At 40.2% G+C, this 23,949-nt stretch overlaps 1 protein-coding gene across 3 annotated transcripts in view; it reads right to left on the reverse strand.

The window, feature by feature from the left end:
- Positions 1-23,949, reverse strand: part of slc6a9 (solute carrier family 6 member 9) — a 76,691-nt gene that overhangs the window by 5,895 nt on the left and 46,847 nt on the right. For 2 of the 3 annotated variants that reach the window (XM_078264747.1, XM_078264746.1), the window contains 11 exons: positions 16,980-17,136; positions 13,336-13,467; positions 11,464-11,722; positions 9,214-9,346; positions 8,883-9,017; positions 8,666-8,769; positions 4,572-4,809; positions 3,305-3,439; positions 3,115-3,214; positions 1,650-1,750; positions 115-285 (listed from right to left, as the gene is read on the reverse strand). In XM_078264747.1, coding sequence (XP_078120873.1) covers positions 115-285; positions 1,650-1,750; positions 3,115-3,214; positions 3,305-3,439; positions 4,572-4,809; positions 8,666-8,769; positions 8,883-9,017; positions 9,214-9,346; positions 11,464-11,722; positions 13,336-13,467; positions 16,980-17,136 — 1,665 coding nt within the window. Of the gene's footprint in view, positions 1-114; positions 286-1,649; positions 1,751-3,114; positions 3,215-3,304; positions 3,440-4,571; positions 4,810-8,665; positions 8,770-8,882; positions 9,018-9,213; positions 9,347-11,463; positions 11,723-13,335; positions 13,468-13,703; positions 15,093-16,979; positions 17,137-23,949 lie in introns of those variants that run through there. The other variant, XM_078264748.1, reaches the window with a different exon arrangement.

The following is a 23,949-nucleotide window of genomic DNA, read 5'->3' on the forward strand; positions in this document are numbered from 1 at the left end:
TTTCTAGTTACTATTAACATTGTGATGGAATGCATTCTATTCATGTATGTTCCCAAGTCAAGGGCAAATGATTAGGGAACTCTCTTTGTGCGCGTTGAAACTTGGGGTTTGTACCTCTCTGAAGGTGGCTCCTGGGGACCTTGAGATCTTGTAGAGGGCATAGATGGGTATGCAGACCACTGAGGACAGAGCCATGGAGAAGCCGATAGCCAGAGACCAGCCGGGATACACGTAGTTATTGTACTTGATGGGCTTGTACTGGATCACTGTGAAGATCAGGATGAACTACACGGACAGAAGAGAGACGGTGAATGAGTAAGGCCTTTATCATTTAGAGCAGGTGCTAAAAAAAAAGCTAATGAAAATTAAACTGTATTTAAAAACACAAAGAGGGAACTAGAACTATATGTTGAAATGTTCTTCAATATGTGTTATTCACATCCAATATACAGTACTATGGAAATATATAGTCATGAAGACAAAAAATGAACATAATGTTGCATTTTATTTTATCAATTTAACAATATTTGTTAAAAAAAAAAAAACATTAAGATATAGCACAATAATTAGTGTTAAATCATTAAGGTTTCCCCGTCCTGGTTTACCTTGCACAGTAGCTTGATTCTCACTATATCACGAGATCAAGCAAGAATAGCGGGATCACATATCACATGAAAATCCATCTTGCCAGGCTTCGATTAATGCATTTGTGTCTGAACTACCAGCTTACAGAAGCAATCAGTGTCCGGTGAGGAGCTGCTGGCAGTACGGGTGTGGTTTAGGTGTGACGGCCGCGACTTTTCGTTTAAAACAACAATGGTGGACGTGATCAACAGACGTGTTTGTTTCAAACAGTTTCCAATGATGGCTTCTCAGATGGTTCTGTGTAACAAACCATCTGGCTCATCAGGTTACATCCTAGTTACAATTAGTCCAAACAAATGGCTGCTGTTGCTATGGTCAAAGTAAAAAAACATGACTTCATGTACAGCAGATCAGTTTTCCACAAGAAACCTGCATTAACGCAGTACAGGTGAAACCACTATAGACATCAGCACAACACACATTTGATTTGATTTAAAAGTTGCAGATAATTATGATTATAAATCACGATTGTTGCCAACATTAGTGAGTTTAGTCACAGTTCTAGCCGAGGCCCTATAGAGCAGGGCATTCATCTGTGTAGTGAACTGAAAGAGGGAACAAAAGTGCCTGAAATCTGACCAGTAATCCTCAACAATGAATTTCTTGGTTGGCCCAGCAGCTTAGTGGACTAATACGCCTGCTTGGGAAATACCATTGATAGCAGATGCATGTGTCCATTTCCCAGTCAGAAAGATTTGCTTTTAGAGGTTTGTATTGGAAACAAAGCCTACAGTAGCCAAACAGATTAGTGTTGATGGCAGCTCAAATATAGGTCAGGACCATCACAATGTGTCATAACCACAGGAAAGTTTTAGAACCTTACACTGAACACTTTCAGATCTCTACATCCACATATTCGTTTTTCGCATTATGTTTCAGGAGGCGAAAACATTTATGTGACATTGTTACATTTTGATTACAGGTTCAATCACTTATGACCCAGATCAGCAGGTGTGTTTGCGTGTGTTTGCGTGTGTGTGTGTGTGTGTGTGTGTGTGACTTACAGAGATAATGAGGGGGGAGATGAATCTCCAGCAGACTTTGAAGAAGAGAGGAGGAGGGAAGCCCAGCATCATCTCAACGTCTTTAAAGTAGTTCTTGTAGCCTGCAATCAACACAAACAGTTATCCAGGAAAGTCCAAAGTGTTGCATCAAAGTTCAAAGTCTGATCGTTTATTTTGCATTTTAATAATAACATACAATCCTCGTCAGTCTATGATTTTAATGTATCCCGGGAGAGATTTTTGTGACCGACTGTTTCCATGTTTATTTCTACTTAAGTTTTTGAATTAGGATGCAGCTGAGGAGCCCAACATATACAGGGGCCCCAGGTTGGCTAGATTTAAAAAGGTTATTCACATTTGACAGATTGATTTGTGCAAAACTAAGTCTCCCATATCCAATGATGTTATGGGAGAACCCCTCAGTTAGTACCATGCCACAAAGCCATTTTTAATTTAGAGATTGATTCATCTAAAAGCTAGAAGGCAAGAAATCATGTGTCTGCTCAGAAGTGTCTGCCAGATGTGTGGCTGCCTGTTGGTTAAGGTGACTGGGAAGATTCTTACTACTTTCCACATAGGGCATGCAATCTGTATGGCCATCAGGATTTACAGAAATCAAACGTAAGTGTTATTTTATGAAGCCTCGCTATAACATTCCATTGTGCCGTTTTGGGGCACCACTCTGGCATTCTTTTTATCTTGGTCATCTATCTCAGTGCTGATATCAGATTGTGGGTCTGTCGCCAAGTTGCTCTGATTTGAATTCACTCCTGACTGAACTGAAGAGAAACTGACGCAGAGCTTGTGTTATAACAAAGCTAAAAAAGAGAGAGAACTGTATCATGTGAAGCACTTTGTGACTCTGTCTGTGAAAGGTGCTATATCAAATAAACATTATTGTTATTATTGTTATGTGTGCTGGCCTGTTTAGCCTGCCTTTGGTGAACAATCAGTATTTCACTGTAACATTTTCTTTTTGTAATTTTTTAATTTGGGTATATAATGGTGAGTTTACGATGAAGCTCACATTCTTTTGAATCAAAAAAGCTACAAGCTATTTCAAAATTCAAGTACTGACAAGGTGTGGAAGACTCTTAATTAAGACTCTTTCCTCTCCATGCACCTGTCTCCATCTTTTCATTCTTGCTTGACAAAGACAAAATGACCTTTACCGCTGACGTTCTGGTGACAGAAAATGTTTCTGCTTTCAGACTGGATTACAGCTGTGCTAAAACTCTCTCTTTGTGAAATCATTATGTCTAGGTATGACAAAACATCTACAGAGATAAGAAAAGTAGACTGCCAAACCAGAAATAAAACCTAAATTGCAAAGCCCAAAGTCAATATGTTTTCACAGTAATGATAATGTGCCATAGCACTTTTTTTACCTTTAAAAAAAATGTGAGGTTCATGTCATAAATTCACATGAGAGCAAAGAAAAACTCTAGTCCATTTCTCTCCTTACCATAAACATACATAACGCAGATGCACATGATGCAGGAGATGATGACCAGAGAGAAACTAGCAGCATAGTTGTCCATCAGTAACAACCAATAGATTCCTGCCTGCACACATTAAACAGAGAATGAGTCATCACCATGAGAAAAAAACAAGTTGCTTTCAAAGACATGATCTGCATGCGTCTGGGCACTTACCTGTGTCGTTAGTGGCACTCCAAGTAAGAATCCAACTACGGCCACTGACATTGTGACAACCGTCTTGTTCCTGATGATCCAGTCCGTACCGATCTCATCGACGACGGCCGTCACCAGGGTCTCCAGCAGACAGAACTACGAAAACAGAGGCAAAGGGTTTGGGAATTTAATGAAATGAGAGATAAGATTGGACAGTTGCAAAAATGTCTTCATATATGATGAAAACAAGGGTACCAGGAGTCTTAACAGGTTATTGGAGAGGTTGTTTCATGTTTTTACACACTAGGGGAGTAATAACATAATTTAAAGTAGAAAGTATGAAGTCTTAAAAGGAAAATGTTCCGGTTCCACATAAAATGTCCAGTAGATTTGTCCTTTCTATGTGAACTTTAACTAATAATACTGCTTATTTCCTGTGAGCAGCTACATATTTATCGTCTACACAGTAAGTTTTTTGTAGCACAATGCGTAGGTGTTCCACCAAATATTTTAAAGGTGCTCTGAGCGATGTCACGTGTTTTTTAGGCTACGACATTTTTTATCAAATACAGCAAACATCTCCTCACTATCCACTAGCTGTCTGTCCCCTGAGTAAATAAACGCGGTCTCTGTAGATAGCCCAGGCTCCACAAACGGCAACAAAAACAAACTGCGCCAACCTGCACCACCAAACATAACAAACAGAGTTCCAGCCAATAACAGACAAGAAGGATTTGGGGGTGGGGGTTGGGGGGTGAGTGCGCGGAAACGCGGAAGGGAGGGAGAGGGGACGGGATGAGGGTGAGGGAGGGGTGAGTTAGCCTCGTTTTGTTTGAAAATACTTTGAACGTCAACAAGAAGTGACGTCACCCAACATCACTTAGAGCACCTTTAAAGAGGAAAAATATGCATTAATCTGTGGGTAGTTCCAATGAGTTCACTTGGCCCATTTACAGCATCAACATGCAGAACAACTACGGACTGAACTACACACATCTGTGCATCCTTTTTAAGATAGACATCTGTCAAGCTTTACAGTGTGACATGTAAACTGGAAATCAAGTGAATTCCCAGTTACAATCAATATAAAACACACACTATAAATTGGGTCTACAGTCATGAACACCACAAATACATACAAAAAGTAAACAATCTCGCACTCATCATCATATTTACCCCAAACATGAATCACAATATCACACAAGTAATTCATATTTTAAGTGTTGATGCATTAGTATGGTATTTTAGATTTGGATGGAAGCACCGCATGTAGGTTTTCCAGCCTCACCTGAGTCCCCAGTCCCAGGAGGATGAGCATGAAGAAGAAGAGCAGTGACCAGAGTGGTGAGATGGGGAGCAGAGTGAGGGCTTCTGGGTAGGCCACAAAGGCCAGGCCCGGGCCGTGGTCAGCCACCTCGGACACAGGGACGTTCAGGTTGTGTGCCATGAAGCCCAGGATGGAGAAAATGACAAAGCCGGCATACACGCTGGTCGCACAGTTGGTTACACTGATGATGATGCTGTCTCTGTATGTAGAAGAGAGAAGAAAAAACATGTTGGGGAAATAATTCAACTGCTGCAATTGCATCATTCAAAGGCTACTTCTGAGTACATTTTCATCATTATCAAATCATTACCAAACATAAAGCAAGCTTTTTACCATCTTAAAATACTCAATTGTATGCAGGTTAAAAGAGAAACACTTCTTAATGGCAACAACAATAGTGTTTATATGTGAAATCCATAAACCATAGATCCATAGAAAAATAAGGTGAAATCTATGAACTAACGCTGTGATTGCTGAACAAAACAGCAGCAGAGAAGTGAGAAGAGAGTGCACAAACTACAGCTAGAAGAGTGTTGATGTCCCCAGAATGTGATCTCCCAGAGACGTAGTATCACTGTTGAAAGGGTTTTGATAAAAACAATGTATAGACTCATACAAAAGTATTCCATCTCAATCATCACTTATGACCCACTAGAAGTGTATGGCAGTATCTGTATGTGCAGAGACCCTGCCCTCTGCCTGGATTTTCTTATGTTGCGGTGTTCGGGACGTTTCTGATTGCTAAAATTTCATAAAATCGAAAGAGAAATGTACAAACACAGATTAAGTCATCTCTAACGCTTAACAGATCTGTGCTGAGCTGACTTTACTCCCTCTGAGTCAAGTTGATTTTGACTCAGATGAAGAACGCAGTCGTGTTGAAACATGTCTTTGTGCTATAAAAGGATGCAAAACAGTGCACTCCGGTTCCTTTCTTCCCTTAAAGTTTGCTGTCCTTGATTGAGCTGCATGCTGCTGGAGGATGCGAGGAGAACACCTTTTTATCTTTACTCTCCCGGACTCAAACTTGGGCTTTGTTCAGATTCAACAAGGGAATTATGTGATCGCACAGTGCTTTGTTTTCCTCACATTTCCTGTTAAGAGTTATCACAGAGGACCAGTCCCTTTCTCTTCACAAACTGCCAGCAAGGCCTGCTTAGTTCTACACTCTCTGCACTTCCGCATGTGCACCAATCGGTGGTGTTGCAGGAGTGCAGAGAGCGACGCCGCAGGAACGGAGCTGCAGAACACAAGCTGATTAGGCCGCCGTACAGCTGTGTGCGCAGATAGCACAACCTTAATCTCCTGACAGAGGGACAAATTATCTTCAGCCTTTCTCCTCGCCACTCCCTCGCTGTCAGCATGTGTGGACGAGCTCAGGGGAGTAAATGACATCTCTTCCTCTCCTTATCGCCTCCTCTGTCCCCTTTCCTTCAGCTTAACCTTCTCCTTGGACTCTCGTTTGCTCTCTTGGCGTTAAAGTACAGTGCAATCAGCCTCTTAACACAAGTCCAAAAAAGCATTAGCTCTGTCCCTCCTCCTGTCCTACCTTATCTCATCTTTCCCCCCCTTCTCTTTTTAGACCTGTAGCCTTGAAGTTGGCTCTGACTATTTTACCCTCCTCCTCGTCTCACTTTCTCCATCACTCTCCAGCCCGGACTCATTACAGGAGCTGTAGTCTATATCCACGTCGTTCCACTTGGTTAACTATGGTTAACTGCTCCTCAGATCTCTGCAGGGTAATATATCTAATCTGAGTTTTCTGTTGCACAACTAAAACAACTTTTGAACGTACACCTGGTCCACCAAAACAAGTTCCTTCCCAAGGCTATTTTGCAGGGGCACCGTGGCTTTGCCCGGTGCTTAGCGCTGCCCATGACGATTGTGATTGGTTTAAAGACATCCCAGTAAACCAAAGCACGTTTTTCTCCCATCCCAGAATGTTGTGTGGAATAGTCAGACCCTACTCCGCAGCGCTATGGATAAAGGTCTGGATAGGTGAGACTACAGGAGGGGTATCATACAGCCTAAACAACCTAAAGACAACTTCTCCTCTCGACGGTGGTCTCTTCCCTCTGTACTGAAGCCTTCTGTAGCATGTGGTTTATTTTCTACATTCTGTCAACTCCCCTTCCCCTCCTTCTACATCTCCCCTCTTCTCCTACGCCTCCTCATCTTCTCACTTCCTCTGCCAAGTGTCTGATCAGTGCAAATAATAAGATGCTGGTTGAGTTGCTGAAACATTGCAGCAGCATAGCCTGATCTAAAATGAGCATGGTCATGTTCACTCAGGCAGGCACACAATCTGTAACTGCTGCTTTAATTACAGTGCAACTGTAGAAGCCTCACATCCGTTAATGCTTTGAAAAATCCAACAGCATAACTTCAAACATGCATAGTCATCAAGCTGTCTACGTTTCTGGAAAGCAAACATGTTAAGTATACATTTTAACTTGAGAATAGCATTAGTGTGCGCACAATTTGAAGGACCTTTACCACATTATCCACAATTAGAAAAACTGTACCAGGCTTTTTTTCATGTCTGATGTGTTGTGTTTGTTACTTGTTGTAACTTGTTGCATTGTGCCTTCCTGAATGTTGGTCTGTATACGTTTCTTTTATGTGCTGACTGTATTAAGTGATTTAATTGTATTTTATTTTTTGAGGTTGCCATTTTAAAACTGGCCAACTGGATGAAAATTAGCCTGTTGAGCTAATAACTCTGGCTCATTTACAGTTACTTTGCTGTTGATTAACGAGCAATGTCCCTGCCAAACAAACAAATAAATGCCAAATGTTTTTTTTCGCTTATTGTAAGGGTTTAATCTGATCTCCTAAAGGAGTAGTTTCACATTTTCTGAAAAATACATGTGCACTTTTGAGAGTTAGATGTCTGTAACATATGAAGCTACAGACAGCAGCCCATTGGTTTACCTTTATCCTTTTTTCACTAGAATAAGCGCGTATACACACGTTTTTTAAACGTGGGAAAACCTGCTAAAAATAGGCCATAGACTCATTGCATTTACCTTTTTTTCTGGTATGTCTCGTTAAGAATCACAAACACACGGGAGAAAGCAGCATGGAGGCCAGTGAAAATGTTACAGTGGTTATTTCTTTTTTAATGTCTGCTACTTATTCTGGCTCTCTTTCAAACTCGGTGTAGACTAATTTGGAACAATGTTTGAGCGTTGTTTGCAGAGAGTATGATGGAATTTGTGGCTGAGATGACAAAGAGTTACCGATGCGCGTCATAGCATCACACTGGAAAAGAGCTGAAAATTAGCGTGTCCACCTGGGTGTCATGTTTCCATCACTGCCTATCCGAGCTGGAGCCGTTAAATACCTGCAACAACTGCAGAGTCATTTGTCCTGGAAATAAAGGCTCACTGTAATCTATCCCACTAAAGACAAAAGCCAGATGGGTGTGAGTGGGTTTTTGTCCAGTGGGAAAAAGGGGCTCCAAATACTGGAAGCAGAGGGGAAAACAGCAAGCTTAGGTTTGTCCAAAGGTAAAGGAAAATCTGCCTACCAGCACTTAAAGCTCACTAATTAACATGTTCCTTTTCATTTGTTTGATCTGTACAAAAACCAAAGTGTAAAAATGACACACTGTGGTTTTTATAGGGGTTATGATCTGGACTATTTCTTGGTTGGGATCAGTAACTTCCAGTTATAGTCCAGTCCAGGAGCTCACTGCCCCTGGGCAAAATATAGTCCAGCACATAACCACATAAAACCACAACTTGTTGTTCTCACACTTCTGTATGTGTAGATATTAAACAAACAAATATACCATTTTAATCAATGAGCTTTAGAGGTGCTGGTAGGCAGATTTCGTCACTTTAGGACAGAGCCAGGCTAGATCTATTTATGCTAAGCTAGGCTAACTGCATTCTGGCCACAGCTACATATCCGCTGTACAGATATGAGAGTGGTATCGATCTTCTCATTTAACTCTCTGCGAGAAAGCAAATAAGCGTATCTCCCAAAACGTTGACATATTCCTTTAAAGCATAGCTTGTTTTTGTTAATCCATAGTTTGGAGAACCAACCTGAAACAGTTGTTGTGGAACTTGTTATAGGAAGCCATGGTAATGAGACCACCCCATGCACAGCCCAGGGAGTAGAAGATCTGTGATGCAGCATCTCCCCACACCTACAGAAACAAACCCACATACAGTCAGAAGTAGTCCAAAGTAGGACAAAAATATATATTTTTTTCTCCAGTACGTATTTCCATCTGCCTGTTTATGTGTTTGAGTGAATTACCTTTGCATCAAGGACCTTCTGCCACTGTGGAGTCAGGTAGAACTTGATGCCGTTGATGGCTCCGTCAAGGGTGATGCCACGGATAAACAGGATGGTCAAAACAAGATAGGGGAATGTGGCTGTAAAGTACACCACCTGTACACAAGCACACAGATAATCCGACGATGTGGTGAAATCAGTTGGACATAGTAATTTTCCTGCCAAAGTGACAAGACAGTCAAGAATGCCTGTGTGTATGAACTGTTTATTGCAATGTATTGTAAATAGACATACTGCAGATACAGTTGGAATATTATGTCTGTGTGTGTGTGTGTGTGTGTGTGTGGCTGACCTTTCCAGAGGATTTAACACCCTTGATGAGACAGAGAAATACGACAAACCAGGACACCGCCAGGCAGCCCAGGATAGGAAGACGGACCTCTCCAAAATTCCCAATATCATCCGAGATGTTTAACACATAGTGTCTGAAAGAAAGAGAGAGAGGCAAAATAAGTAGAGATTATTATTATTATTCTTTTTTGTGTGTGCTTTTTTTTTTAATATTGTTTCAACATACCCTTTGAGGGGCATGCACAACATGTGTTTATTATCTGCAATTATATCTTAATTATCCTGTTTACTTGTATTATTATATCAGATGTATTTACTCCTTATTGTTGTTGTTATTTGTATGTATGTTTGTTCTTATGCGTTGGCAACACAGATGTATTGATTTTGTCATACCAATAAAGCAAATTGAAATTGAAAAATTGAGAGAGAGAGAGAGAGAGAGAGAGAGAGAGAGAGAGATACTTTTATGGGTCTTTGTTTTAGGACACTAGTTGTTTTTTCAAGAGAAATACATTTTGAGGTTTCACAGCAAAAATTGAAAAAATCAGCCTTAAAAATCAGCAAACATTACTTTCTTCAGCAGAGAGAAGACGCTATACTTTATGTAAGACTGTATGATGGTTATTTGTCTTTGCTCAAGGTAATGCAAATGTTCCTTACAGTCATGACTAAAGACATCCACAAGGTAATCTTCTTTGATATTACAGCTATATTATTATATACTGGCTTTTTAGTGGCCCATATGGCTCCATCATATAGCAATGAATAAGTGGCATACGTAAATTCTGGAAATGGGGTCCAATATGTAACAAAAATGAGTCTCTTGATTCCCCAAACATTGTTTGCTCTGAAATCCCATTTAATGGTGTTTTTTTATAAAAGGAAAAGTATAATAAATGACAGTATCTTTATGAATGCAACACTAAAGATAATTATTTTTACCTTCATGGTCATACAACCTACACATCTTATCATCTGCCCGACGAATGATTACAGTATTGTCAGAATAAACAGAGAAAGATAGATGAATGCATGCCTCAACAATGTGGCTAATTATCATAGATCTAGAGGTTTTACAATGGTTTGATGTAATCAGGATTAGAGTTTATAACATGAGCATTTTTTAACTGCGATGATCTCAATGTACTAAAATGGACTAAAACAGTTATATCAGTTAGGTCAAGCCTGCCAATGTTAAGTGAACTTATAGTCTGTGTTGTGCCACACACACACACACACACACACACACACACACACACACACACACACACACACACACACACACACACACCCCCACCTGAGGAAAAGAAAAAAAAAAAAACTAAATACAAGGTAATTAAAAAAGCTGAATTGTTGTATGTCTTACTAGAGAACTGATTATTTGCTTGTACTTGATAGTAAAGTGAAACAGCAACAGCTCACATGTGATTTTGTGATTTTATCATCAATATAAATGGCCTTGATGAGAGCAGTGTGATGCCATTCATTTTGTCCTGACCTTGAAATGTGCTTCGTCCACCCCTTTGCTGTTTTCATTACCCAGTGCATCACATAAGGTACAAAGGTGGAAGGACAGGTGCAATAAGATATGACAGTCATGGTATTTGAGTGAAGACATTGCTAATAGAAATGTGCAGCAAGCAACAATCAAATAATACTGAAAGTTGTTTTAATTAAACACTCTCCAAACCAGTATAAACATTTAGATTAAAAAAAAACAAAAAAAAACACAAGTCTAATGCAAGTAAACTAGTCAGAGCCGTTTGTACTGAGCTGGAGATTAATGGTAAATTCAGAACAATATCAACTGGATTAAATTCTTACAAGTCTCTCTCTCTCTCTCTCTCTCTCTCTCTCTCTCTCTCTCTCTCACTGCACCTACTGTATAGGAACATAATTAGCAGGTGCACTTGAATGCACCCTCATTGACCTTACACACATGACCTGGCACTTAAAGCAGATTTGTTAAGAGCTTTGCTGTTGCACCATTAAAATAGAGCCCTTAGAGCTGTCCCACAGACTGAACAATGGCAGTGTGGGATACCTCCTACATGCCCCTTGTGTACAATAGGCCTACAAAACTAAGTCCAAAGAGACTAAGAACTAAAAACTAAGTGTACTGTCATACAGACCACGCGGTGATCAATACTGGAAAAATTTGTAATGCTCATACTAAACAAATCCCACACAACGGTGATTACATGTACTCACTTTATTAATTAAATATCATTGATGCACTTCAGAGACTTACTTCCAGTACTCCTCACTGGGGCTGGTCCTCTTGGTACGGTTGACTACCAGGCTTGTTGTAGCGTTAGCCAGGCTGGCGTTGAACCAGGGGCTGCTGCCAAGCACCCCGCTGCAGTCCGGTGTGTTCCACGGGTTGTTGCAGTAGGTCCATGGAAGCAAGTTTGTCATGGACATGAAGAAGTAGTAGAAGGCAATGCAAATGACCACGTTGTAATAGATCCCAATATAGGTAGACACCACCATCATGCCATAGCCCACACCTGAAGGGAGAAGAAGACAGGATGGGAGAACATTAGAACTTGAATGTGAAGCACATGACAGCTTTGTACATGATGGGTCACCAACATTGCTAATGGCTGCATCCTTAGGATAGAAGTACCAACTTTCTTTGCGTTTTAAACCTGACATCTTTAATATGTTCAATAAATCTGTTATATCTATAAGTTGTAAGTTTGTCAACGCACAAACATTGTGTAGTTTGGTAAATCCTCACTGTCCTGTTTCCAACACACCTACTTTGGTCATAGGTGCATCTATTTTTAGTTTTAGTTTTCATTCACTTCATGGCAACAATTGTTAAAATGTGGATCTTTTATAATGAACTCAAGTCTCACCTCACACACAAGTTTTTATCATGCACTGAATTCTTACATAACAACAACTCTTACAGCTAGGTGACGGCAAAGATTCTTACACATGTGAACTAGGGCTGGGCGGTATGGCCTAACATCTTTATCACGGTATAATTTGAAGCACAGACGGTAACATTATATATCACGGTATATTTGCTTTTCCTAAAATGTCAATATAATTGCTTCTGAAGGGGTAAAACACTGGTATGGCAACTGCATGGAATCTATTACTGTACAACCGTTTGTTGGGTAGGTTTTCAGTTTTCAATTTTGGTATTTGCATATTTTTCTTCTTCTTTTCTTTTCGTTAATACTGTAGAATAACAGAATCCTTAAACCAAAAGACACGTGTTGCAGCGCAGTGTTTCTATTTCAGCTCAGTGCGAGAGTCTTTATGCATTTCTGTCCTCTCGTCACACACACCCATGGCCAGCAGAGAGAGTGCAGTGACGACTCGGCAGCAGTCCACTAACTTGCTCTCACTACCAAAATTAGCTGTTCTTTTTTTTTTTTTAAACAATGTTAGGCTGAAAAAAATGTGCATGCAGGCTGAAATTCACCGTGCTGTTCTGTCAGATGATGAGCAGATCTGCTAGCTGCTAGGCTAATTTATACAGTATAAACATTGAAACAATGCAGCGCTATAACTTTCTCTTCTTTGTTTTTATCTCTTTACCTCTACAAAGTCGATGGTTATTTCCATTCTGTCGGCACAAGAGGACACCGCAGGCTCTATTTTTCTGAACCCAGCAGCACGGCCAAAGTCAATGTTGCCCTGCCAAATGCGCTGGGAGAGTGCCAAACACACTTTTTGGTAATTTAGTGGTCAGGCTTCCTTGGGGCACCTGTGGCGCACTTAACGGAGTTATACACGGAGCCACACGTTTTAAGTCTTTTGCATTGTTTTCATGGATCTGTGTGAACTGTTTTCAATGTGTCAGTCTCCAACACGCCTGTTGATGTGCAGAAGAATTATGTTATTCTACATAATGGTTTAAAAGGGCAAATGGTTTGATGCGCACATAAGCACAGTACTAATTTATCATTGACCATGATTATTTGTCTATAAATGCTTTAAAATTGAGAGTTTTGCTGCTGAACTTTTTAAACAACATTCCTACACACACACACACACACACACACACACACACAAACCAAAGAACTTAAATAAAAAGAGATTGTCTAGCAAAATAATTATTTTGTCCCAATTTATGCAAGCACACAAACACCTTGACACTAACCTTTGAACATAGGGCTGATCTTCCATACTCCCAGACACCCCTGGCTGGCGAACTGACCGAAAGACAGCTCGAGGAAGAAGAGAGGAATGCCGCAGAACACCAGCATGATGAAGTATGGTAACATGAAGGCACCTGGAGGGCAGAGGCAATATGACAGGCACTTGGTCACTGTATGGTCTACGTTAGGAGGACTGGAAGTTGCATGTGAACAGCGTGAAGACATACAGTGAGCCATAGAAAAGGAAAGAAAATGACATTCTAAGTCCAATTTGTGTAAGTTTAATGCTTTATTACTGTTGATGTGTGGACACTTTTGTGTTTGTCCAGACAAAAGCATAGAAGCAGCAGACAAATACAACGTCAGTTACCTTAGATGAGAATGATAATGTTGTGGAATGTGGAGGGAGCTGGTCCACAGGCAGAAATAAAAAAGACATATTATCTAACATGTAGTGGCTCTCTGGGAATTATGAAATACTATGTACAGATATTATGTGTAACTCCAAGATACATGGGTGAAATCCCATATAGGCCGGATGAATACAACACATTGGTGCAATTACAAACGCTAAAAATGCATACATATATTAATGAGGAATAATCATAGACTGTAAAAAGAATGGACGGAGCTTCCAGGTCTGAAAAGTGAAGCCAATGCGGAAGTGTCTTAAATATGCATTTTATCTAATTGCCAGCAGGGGACTTGTATCGAAGTCTATGAGAAAATGACCCTACTTCTCACTTGATTTATTACCTCAGTAAACATTTTCATAATGAGTTTATGTTCTCAATCTCTAGTTTCAAGTCTTCTTCAATACAGCACAATGCTCATTTTGTAAAATTATGGTCCCATTTATTTTAGAATTGACAAAGCAGGGGATGCTTTAGGGCGTGGCTACAAGCCAAACTGTCAATTATGATAGAGGCTTAGCAATGCGTATCCATGGCACTGTGTACATTTGTTTTTGGGTTTTGTCCCCGTTTTCATCCTAAACTTTGACCCTCTCACTGTGTGTTTTCACTTCAGATTCACATCAAAGTTAATTGGAACATTTTGTTCGCCTAACACTGTCTTGTTCAGCGTTCTGCCAACCCAGCTAGCTACTGCTTGTGCTGATGGTAACTTATGGGAACGTTTGCCGATTTTCCGTGTACTACCGTGCATATAGTCTGGATCAACAAAAGTACATTTCAAGGAAAAAGCCTGACATTCAGTACCCGGAGTTCCTCGTTTACCCATCGGTAAATCTGCTGGATGAATGGCTTCATAAGGCTTGAAAATCAACAACTCTCCCCCTTTATTATTTAGCTTAGCGCAGCGCCATTGCAACACAATCTTCACATACGGTTTAATAAAACCTAGAAGGCGACGCCGGTATCGCCAAACTCAAGGCTTTAAAACGGCAGTCCACAAACCAATGGGTGACGTCACTGCTGCGACGTCCACTATTTTTACAGTCTATGGGTATAATACAGAATTGAATGATAGGCTATATATTATACGGTATATACATATCACATACACAAAGAAAAGAACAAAAGAAAACATAAACCTCATCTGTCATAACATCCTCCCCTGAGTGAGCAGAGAGGTTGCTGCATGTGCAGCTGAGTCTGTTCAATCCATGGTGCAGCAACTCTCTGGTGGTTCAGACTGGACCAGAAACCACACAGTCATCTATAGGGAATGTCTGTATGTCTCTGTGTGTCTCTGTGTCTGTGTGTGTGTGTGTGTGTGTGTGTGTGTGTGTGTGTGTGTGTGTGCTTTCGTATGAGTGTCCGTATGCAAATTTGGTCGCACCAAAACCTTATTTTGAGCTCCTGGTAAAGCTCAACTCTCCTGTCCTCTGTGCACTATTTGCAGCTGTGTGTGAGCTAATGTATGACCTACGTGTACAAAGTCCTTGTACAGGAATGCAGTTCTTCAATAAGCATATACATCCAAATATTTGCAGCGCAAACATATGAACTAGAGTGTTGGATAGATGCCAAGAAAAGGTCTGAGTCACCGAGTTATGGGACGTTGGCCAAACTCACCACCTTTTACCATCTTTTGGTACATTTTCTAGTACTATTTAGAACATATTTTAGTCTATTTTATCCAGAGTTTTTAGGATGCATTTAACTGGAGGGCAGAAAGGGTTCATGGGCTTGATGTAGTTTGTTCTCATCATATTCTTATGTGCCGAAAGCACGTCAGTGGATGCAGCAAGAAGCAGCTGGATCCATTCTGTGCACTCAGACACATTATGACAGCATTCACACCAACAAACAACAATGTAGTTACGCACAACTACAATTGCTTTGAATTAAAGTTCATTGAAGTACATTGAGTTCATTGAGTGTGAGCCGTAATGCAACTGGTGAAGACACCACATCCTGCATTGATTAAAATACTGTAGACGGTACAATCAGACAGATGTGAGATGATCAACTGTGATATTAAGAGGTGTTCTAATATGGAATATCGTTGATACATCTGACCTGTTTAATTATGTAAACTGGGAAGGTTTTATATTGTATTTCCCCCAAAAAAAAACATACACCTCAAATAACAAATTATGGGGGTGGCAGTAGTAAAAAATGTAATTTCCCCTTGCGAGATTAATAAAAATATCTCTTAATCTTAAACCAATAACATCACACTTAATGACCAAATAAAGTCAGTTAAATTTCATAATCACATTTCCTCTCATTCTACACTCATGAATATAACTAACACTGAAACAGTCATTTATTTTGTGTGCATGTGTGAAAAAAACAAAGTCATACCTACATTTACAAAACATTGACAATGAAGTTTTAATGTATTGTTTCCCCCTAAAACTTTTACATTTGGAAGTTATGTTACAGCTGCTAATGCTACTGTGACTTCCAGTTTACATAGTAGATGATTGCTATTCCCAGGGCCACAGATGTTTCCTAGATACCGTTTTACAAGTCTTTACTTACAGGTACATTCCTTAAAGCTTTAGTGCGTGAGGTTTTGATATTAAAGAATGTCTGTTGCATTCAAGCCATTGCCAAATGAGTTGCTACAAAGCTAATTAAGACTATCTCTACACAACTCTCTCTGTATTTCTCAGTATGGCTATGTTCAGAAGATTGTGTCATCCGGTGAAAACCTCTAGTGAAGATAATTACCTCTTATGAAGTATCCATCATGTTTTTTTAATCCTCCGTGTCCTCCTTGGCTACTAGCAACTGCGTGGAGAAGGGGTGGGGGAGTGTGTGCGATCACGGAAGGCTTGTATCATGTGGACGGGCCGACAGTTTTGTTGTCGCGACTTAGAATTCCTCATGGGGGCGACAGAAACTACGCACTATAGCTTTAAGTATTAATGGAGTAACTTGATTAAATAAATCACTCATTTGAAATCAGCTAGTAGCTGTAAAGAATCTAGCATATTTCACACAAACTTAGCAATGGATTTACACAATCATGCTTACATTCCTTACTTACAGATTTGTCTGGATTCATCTGCATCATCACCTTGGAGAACTTCTTGTTCAAGGCAAGTGTGTATATACAGTAAATAATTATGTATGTATAATGTACTGTATGTTTAAATGGACTTGACTCCATTTATGTGGTATGTCATTGGCCAATAGAAATAAGCTAGGCTCTACATCATAATGCATACCTCCTCCATTTCTGTAGCAGAGGTAGGGAAACCTCCAGACATTGCCCAGGCCCACAGCATAGCCCACGCTGGTTAGGACAAACTCTATCTGGTTGCCCCAGTTCCCTCTCCGGGAGTTTTCATCCTTCTTCACTGGCTCGCCTGGAACTGCTCCGTTCTACAACAAAGACAGGGAGAGAGACAGAGGTGACTTCAGGTGGCAGGAAAGTGAATGTGTTTCTGAGATAGTGCTGCTGCGTCGGGTCAAACGACGGCACTCGAAGGATTAAAACACACCTCTCTTACAGACATAAATCAGAAGTGAATGCTGTGGCAGTGTGGAGCATCCTGGAAGGCCTTGTTTTCCCTATTTGGCCAAATTGGTGAATTTAAAGTATTATTTGCATTAGTATCATGCAGTTTTGTAGTATTCGAGATCGGTCTTAAGACCAAGACCAGTCTCAAAAACACTTTTTGAAGGTCTTGGTCTCGGATAAACAGGACTTTTATTTCAAGACCGGTCAAGACCACAACTGCAGGGATATCATTAAATTGCCTCTGCATTGTCAAATTTTGTGTGTTAACATCATTACTGGGAGCGGATGTAAAACATCCTCCTTCAAATGCAACCAATAACTTGACTAATTTCTAATTTGAAATTTTTAACTGTTAACCCCCTCTCCAAGCCCCCTTAACATGCACTCCCAAGGAAGTGAATGGGGAAGACAGGAGAAGCTCTGGCAGTCTGGAACTGGTCTGGTCTTGACCGTATCATGCAACAATGGTAAATATGAACATCTTTGGGAGTTCAATTATTCATGTGCTTAAAGTTATTGAATAGTTCCTGTAACACACTATCTCCTCTACCCCAAAGTCTGGCAGAAGGTGGGCGCGCTGGAGCAGACAGGATGTAAAGTGAAATCAGCGCCTTAAGAACAGCTGATAAGCATTTGGTCTTGTCGTCCTGATTTCGAGCTTCTCCTCTCCTCTCCTCCCTCCCTCCATCACTCCATCTGCTGGCATCATATGGTCCCTCTCTCCTGACCTCCTTCTTAACCTCAGCTGTGTCTGTCTGTCTGTCTGTCTGTGTTTTGTGGGCACACATGGACACTCATGCTCTAAATACTGCTAATTTTGAAACACTCTTTTTAAAAAGGTACATGTGCAGATGAGTAAAGGTCATTGACTTAACAGATTAGTCATTAACATTCTGAAATTCTGTAATTATCTTGGTAACTTTACATATTTGCTTCCATTCTGTGCAAAATTGTGTAAACTGTGTCATCATCGCAAGTAAGAATGTGAAGTAAACCATTCTTCAATGGGCAACAGGAGAGTGAGTCCTATTTTCTTTTGTACTCTACAAACTATGATGATTTAAGATTTATTTATTCCATGAAAGAGTTCAACAAAACCCTTAAACATTCTGGAGTATATATGACTGAAATATTGAAATGGTTGTTGTTGTTTTAGGTCTTTAAATTTGAAAGCTTTGCATCAAAAGCCTGAAAAAGAAGGCAACATGGCCTATTTCACTGGTACTTGCACTGATTTTTCCAGTATTATACATGTTTGTTTTTTTTACATTTTATGTTCGAAAATGTAGACACGGCACTCTGGTTCTGGCTTAGAGTTCAGGCACAATTGTATGCATGGCACAATAATAAAAACTTCATTCACTCATTCATGCTGCTCGTGTTATCTGTGTATAGCAGAGCCTTATTTTCAGAGGCTCAATGAATGAACAGCCTGACAAAAATGTAAATACTGGTCATAAAAACAACCTTTTTATTTGCTGCAAAAGGTTCATTTTGCTGTCAACAATTCATTCAAATCACAAAATTCTAACCCTAACCCTGTCATTAGGCAATACACTAAATGCGATGCCATACTTTGTCAGCTATGCTGAATAAATATATATACTGTACATTAATTAATTAATTAATTAATTAATAAGTATTACAGTACACCTGTCCTTAATGGGGTTAGTTAATTTAGTTAGTTAAGTTAGTTGTTTGTGAACAAGATGTGGCAATAAAGTTTATATAAAAGCAATGTGACATGTATGTTTGGTTCTAATTCTATAAAACGGCTGGAGGACACCAAGTCCTGGAGATAGCATGTTGCTTAGACACAAGCACACACATCTCTCCCACATAAACACACTGCCTCCGACACAGAGCGAGATCTTGTTCATCAGTAAAAAAATGTCAACAGAAACAACCACAACAACCTCCACATTTTGCCTCCATGGTGCTCTAGTTCAACTATGAGGCAGCGGCAAGTGTGACTGATGAGAGAGAGAGAGAGAGAGAGAGAGAGAGAGAGAGAATATATCGGACAGCAAAACAGCAACAACCACATAAAACAAAAAGCCGCCATATTTTCCCCAAAGCTCTGTTTTTTGTCTTTCAGTCTTGCTGTGCTTGCATGTCAGGAGGGCAAAACAAAGAGCATTTTCTCCAGCATCCTTGACCTTTCTTTGTGCAGGAGTGGAGGCTGCAGGTGGGACAGACAGGAAGATCAGCAAACACAAGTTTTGTTGGCGAGGGGATGCTCAGAGTGAAGCCACAGTCACAGCAGTGTGCGAGTAGAAACCCACAGCAGTGAGCCCCGCCATCACAGCGGGTCGCACATTACGAAGTCTCCGTCTGGAGTTGACTTTGGAAGGAAAAGGAGCGTCAGAAATGCATTGTGCAGCTGTGTGTTCTCTGTGCACCCGGCACTCGTGCATAAGCACAGAGGTTGCCAGCTTGGCTGAGGTCTACAGCCCGAACAAAGAAGAAAGGAGAGAAACACTGAGAATAGCAATGACCCATTAATCTTTGGTGTACACTCTCCAAAACTCAACCTGACATATTCCAGACAGGCACTGGCACACAGTGTCAAACTAGTTAAATTCAATGGCAAAGTGAGTGAGTACAGAAGAAGTACAGGACATGTGCAGTGGATGTTCTTTTACCATGAAAACAGGCACTGTGTTGTTGCAGTGTACCCAATTTAGTTGCTATATTTAAACATTATAAAGTAGGGTTGCCCCGAGAGCGGGAGATCGGCATCGCGCCTTTTTAGTTGCTGATTTAGCATTTTTTATTTTATATGCAGATTGATGCACATAATGTGGAACCAAATTGATCGTTGAATTTCTATAGTTAATCGCGATTAATCGCATGTTTCATCACATGATTAAAATTCTATTATTTTGCATTTCAGAACTGTTTTTAAATACATATTAACAATGGAAAGCAATTATTAACAGTGTATCTTGATTGGGAATCAAATAAATGCAAAGAAAATGACTTCATGAACTTGATTTTAAGATTTGCATTTGTTTATTATATATTTAATCTAGTCACACATTTGAATCTAGAGTCAAGATTAAGGTTGGGTATTGTTTGGTTTGGATACCGGTGCTAAAGCGGTACCGGTGCCTTAACGGTGCCTGAACCGATACTTTTTAAGAAAGTAAAAAAAAAAAGAAGGGTACTAAACAGTTGGCAACATTAAAGAGCGGCTTGTTTATTGCTAAGGCCATATCGTCAAAATTAAATGTTTAATAATAATGTAATCACTATAACAATAACTTATTTCACTAGTAAATAGCTGTTGAATGACAAAAACAACCACCAGATGGGAAAAGGGCATTTAACAACAACTTTGAATGTACCACAAGGCTATAAATTTACCAGTTTCAATGAACCCACCGTCTGTGTTTTTCCGACAACGGCAGCTGAAGATTGTTACATCCAAGGGAGTAAGCTTCTCCTCGGCCCGCAAACCTCCTATGGCTTGATGCTACCAAGCCATCACCTCCCGTTAGCATTCCATTGACTGCCATTCATTTTGGCGCCACTTTGACAGTGAATAACTTTACATCTGAAGTGTTTAAAGACTATTTGTCCATTGTTTATTTCTAAAGAAACACGACAATGTATAAAAGGCTCCATTACCTTGTACCTTACGTTATGGCTCCGTAGCAGACGTTTTTGTAAAAATAGGCTAACGATTGTGTCATAACCACACGACTTACTGTCGCATAGTAGAGGAATTACCGTATAGTACAGGAGAAGCTTGCAGGCAGTTTCGTCTCACATTAGCCGTTTAAGTGTAATTACTAATGTTAACTAGCATTTTAGTTAGCAATAATTAGCCTGTGCCTATGTTATCTCCTTACATAGGCTATACCTACGCTCTCCGTCTCTGCAATATTCAGAATGATTGAGATTTCTCTTGGCACAGCTACCAGAAGACTTACAACTTTCAGACACGTTGCTCACGGCACATTTACGTCGTCTCTCTCAGTTGGAGGCTGCGCAGTAACGCTCAGCCATCACCGGAAAAGTGCTTCTAATGGCCTTCGCTGGTCTCCGTCCAGAGCAACGGGATCTGTTGGTCCATTATATATATATATATCAATGGTTACATCCCGGTGTTGGAATCCTCTACAGTGAAATACAGACAAACTTTACACTGTTTAGTGTTAGCTGTCAGCATTGTAACCGTGTTTGATCCAGCTACTAGCTAACAGTAGGCTAACGTTAACTGCTGTTGAGTATAGTGTTAACTAGCGTCACGTGCAGCAGTGTTTGTGTTGCCTGCAACGTCTGTTTCAGAGCATCAGAGAGAAGCGCAGGCATATCAGTGGCACCAGATTAACGCGTTAATGCTGACAGCCCTAGTTATTACTGATGACCCATCCAGCTACAGGTAATTACTGATGACCCACCCAGCTACAGGTAGAGTATGACCCACCAGTTCACACAATCTCTGTAGGTTGTAGACTGGTTTTATGGGAAACTAATTTTAGTCACAGATGAAAGATATTTAAAAGGTGCATCAGAGGATTTAGCGTTTGATCTTGAATCCACTGAAGATCAACACGATCCAGTTAAATTTGAGTGGCATCAAACACCATATAATGGCTGAATTCTCTGGACGAGAGATAAACTATGTGTTTTTCATGAAAGCCCTATCTCCCTTGATTGACCCCGATGTCTTCGCCTGCAGTGTTGGCTCTCGGGAGCCCCCTGGCCAATCAGTCAGTCAGTCAGACAGACAGACAGACAGACAGACAGACAGACAGACACTGACCTCTACATATCCCTCCATTTTTATGTGACATGCTTCTCTGGGACCATCTGGACTTTATGTAAGACCATACATGCACCCACCCCTGTCTCTATTTGCAACGTTTTTTCTCTTTCCAGGGTCTTTTTCGAGTTACAGCGTTGCCTTTGGTGTTGTTACATCAGGAAAATGATGAAATGAACAAAAGAAGCAGCCTATTACACATATTTAGAGCAACACGTTGATTTTGGTGACAGATTTGTGAGTTAAGAGAACTTTGTGATCTGGGACAATGTTTCACAGCGGTCTATGAGTGTACTGCTTACATTCAGATCTTAAATGGTGTAAAGTCATATTTCATAGATAATTGGTGCTCACAAGTTCAACAGGGCTCCTACATGTTCATGCATGGTTTGCAAACATGTCAAGGTGATCGTGAGGAAATGACCTCTTGTTGTAGATTTCTGCACTTGGAAAAACCAGCCCAGCCAATCAAAGCTTTGAGGTTGAGTTAACAAATGAGGAAACCATGCTATAGCCAGAATAATGGTGACAGAAAACGTGCCACGTAATTACAACAAACATGAGATAGATGAAGTTAAGTTGTTGCAAGATACAGAGACAGCAACTCCTACGTTGGCATATTTCTTAGACCAACATAACAAAAGTTATCTGCTCCTTGCAACTGTGTCCCTGTCGACTGAAAATTACAATAATGGGACTGATATGTTAGTCCCATCAAGGAAAACTAGGCTCTCTGAAATATACATAAAGTAGCTAACATGAAAACAATGTCAGACTAATGTCACAATAACAAAGTGAAACCAAATGACAATTCAGTCTGATTATCAGGCCCTTTGGGGTTTCAGTCAAAGTCTTTTGTGTGACAGTCAAGCATAGACGTAGTGATCATGCAAATGCATGCTTGGCAGTGAAGAGCTGTTAAATGTAGTACAAACACAGATAAATATTTAAAATGACATTTTATGTCAGGTTGTGTGCATAAGGTGTGCTCCAAACCACATAATAGCCTGTCGCCTGCCAGTCACTGATTCTGTTTGCATTGTTCCTCCCTGAAATATTTCAAACTGCAGAATATGTCAATTATAGAGTGTGGTCTAGACTTGCTCTATATAAAAAGTTTCCTAAGATCACTTATGTTATGATTTGACACTATGAATAAAATTTGAATTGAATGTCCGTATTCAAATGATTAGACATGTTTTATTGAAGAATAGCACTGCTAATAAAGCTCCGCTAAAGCATATTGCATTTCCTATCAGTTCTTCCTAATAAAAACATCCAGATGGTTCGCTAATTGAAAGCTTTTAATGTGAAGCAGCAATAGCAGGAAAGGTTACGTTTGCATTTTTAGCAACTTAACACTTTAAAAACTTCATCAACATAACAGCGATCACTGAACAGTAAGGTAAGGCTGATATCTGAAAGTACAAACAGGAATACAGGAGTGAAACTAAACTCCAAATTGCAGAGATTCAGGTAGAAGCCACAAACGTTCTGAGAGCTGAATACAGAGACACTTTAAAAACTGGTGAAAAACTCAGGTGTCCAGCAAAGACAGACATGAGGTTCCAAAGACACAGCTTTTTCTCATTAGAGCTTGGTGCTATTGTGTATTTACTGTAGCGCAAACCATCCTTGCAATGAGCAGAACAAGTGATTCACTATTCTGTAATCATAATCTCACAGGTTTGAGACCAACAATGTGTCAAACAGCCGTAGACAAAATACAAAGTCCCTAACTCATCTCTCTGCTAAGCTGAACTGGTAGAGACTGCCAGCTCAGTGCCTGGAATGTGAATGCACCGAGAAACGCTGATCTGTGTTGTGCAGGCTCAGACTAGGAGTGACATAAAGTGGGATCAATGTGATTCACCCAAAATCATGTCATTCTACAAAAGGT

The sequence above is a fragment of the Sander vitreus genome, chromosome 12 (genome assembly GCF_031162955.1).
Source record: "Sander vitreus isolate 19-12246 chromosome 12, sanVit1, whole genome shotgun sequence".
In the NCBI taxonomy this organism is placed as follows: Eukaryota; Metazoa; Chordata; class Actinopteri; order Perciformes; family Percidae; genus Sander; species Sander vitreus.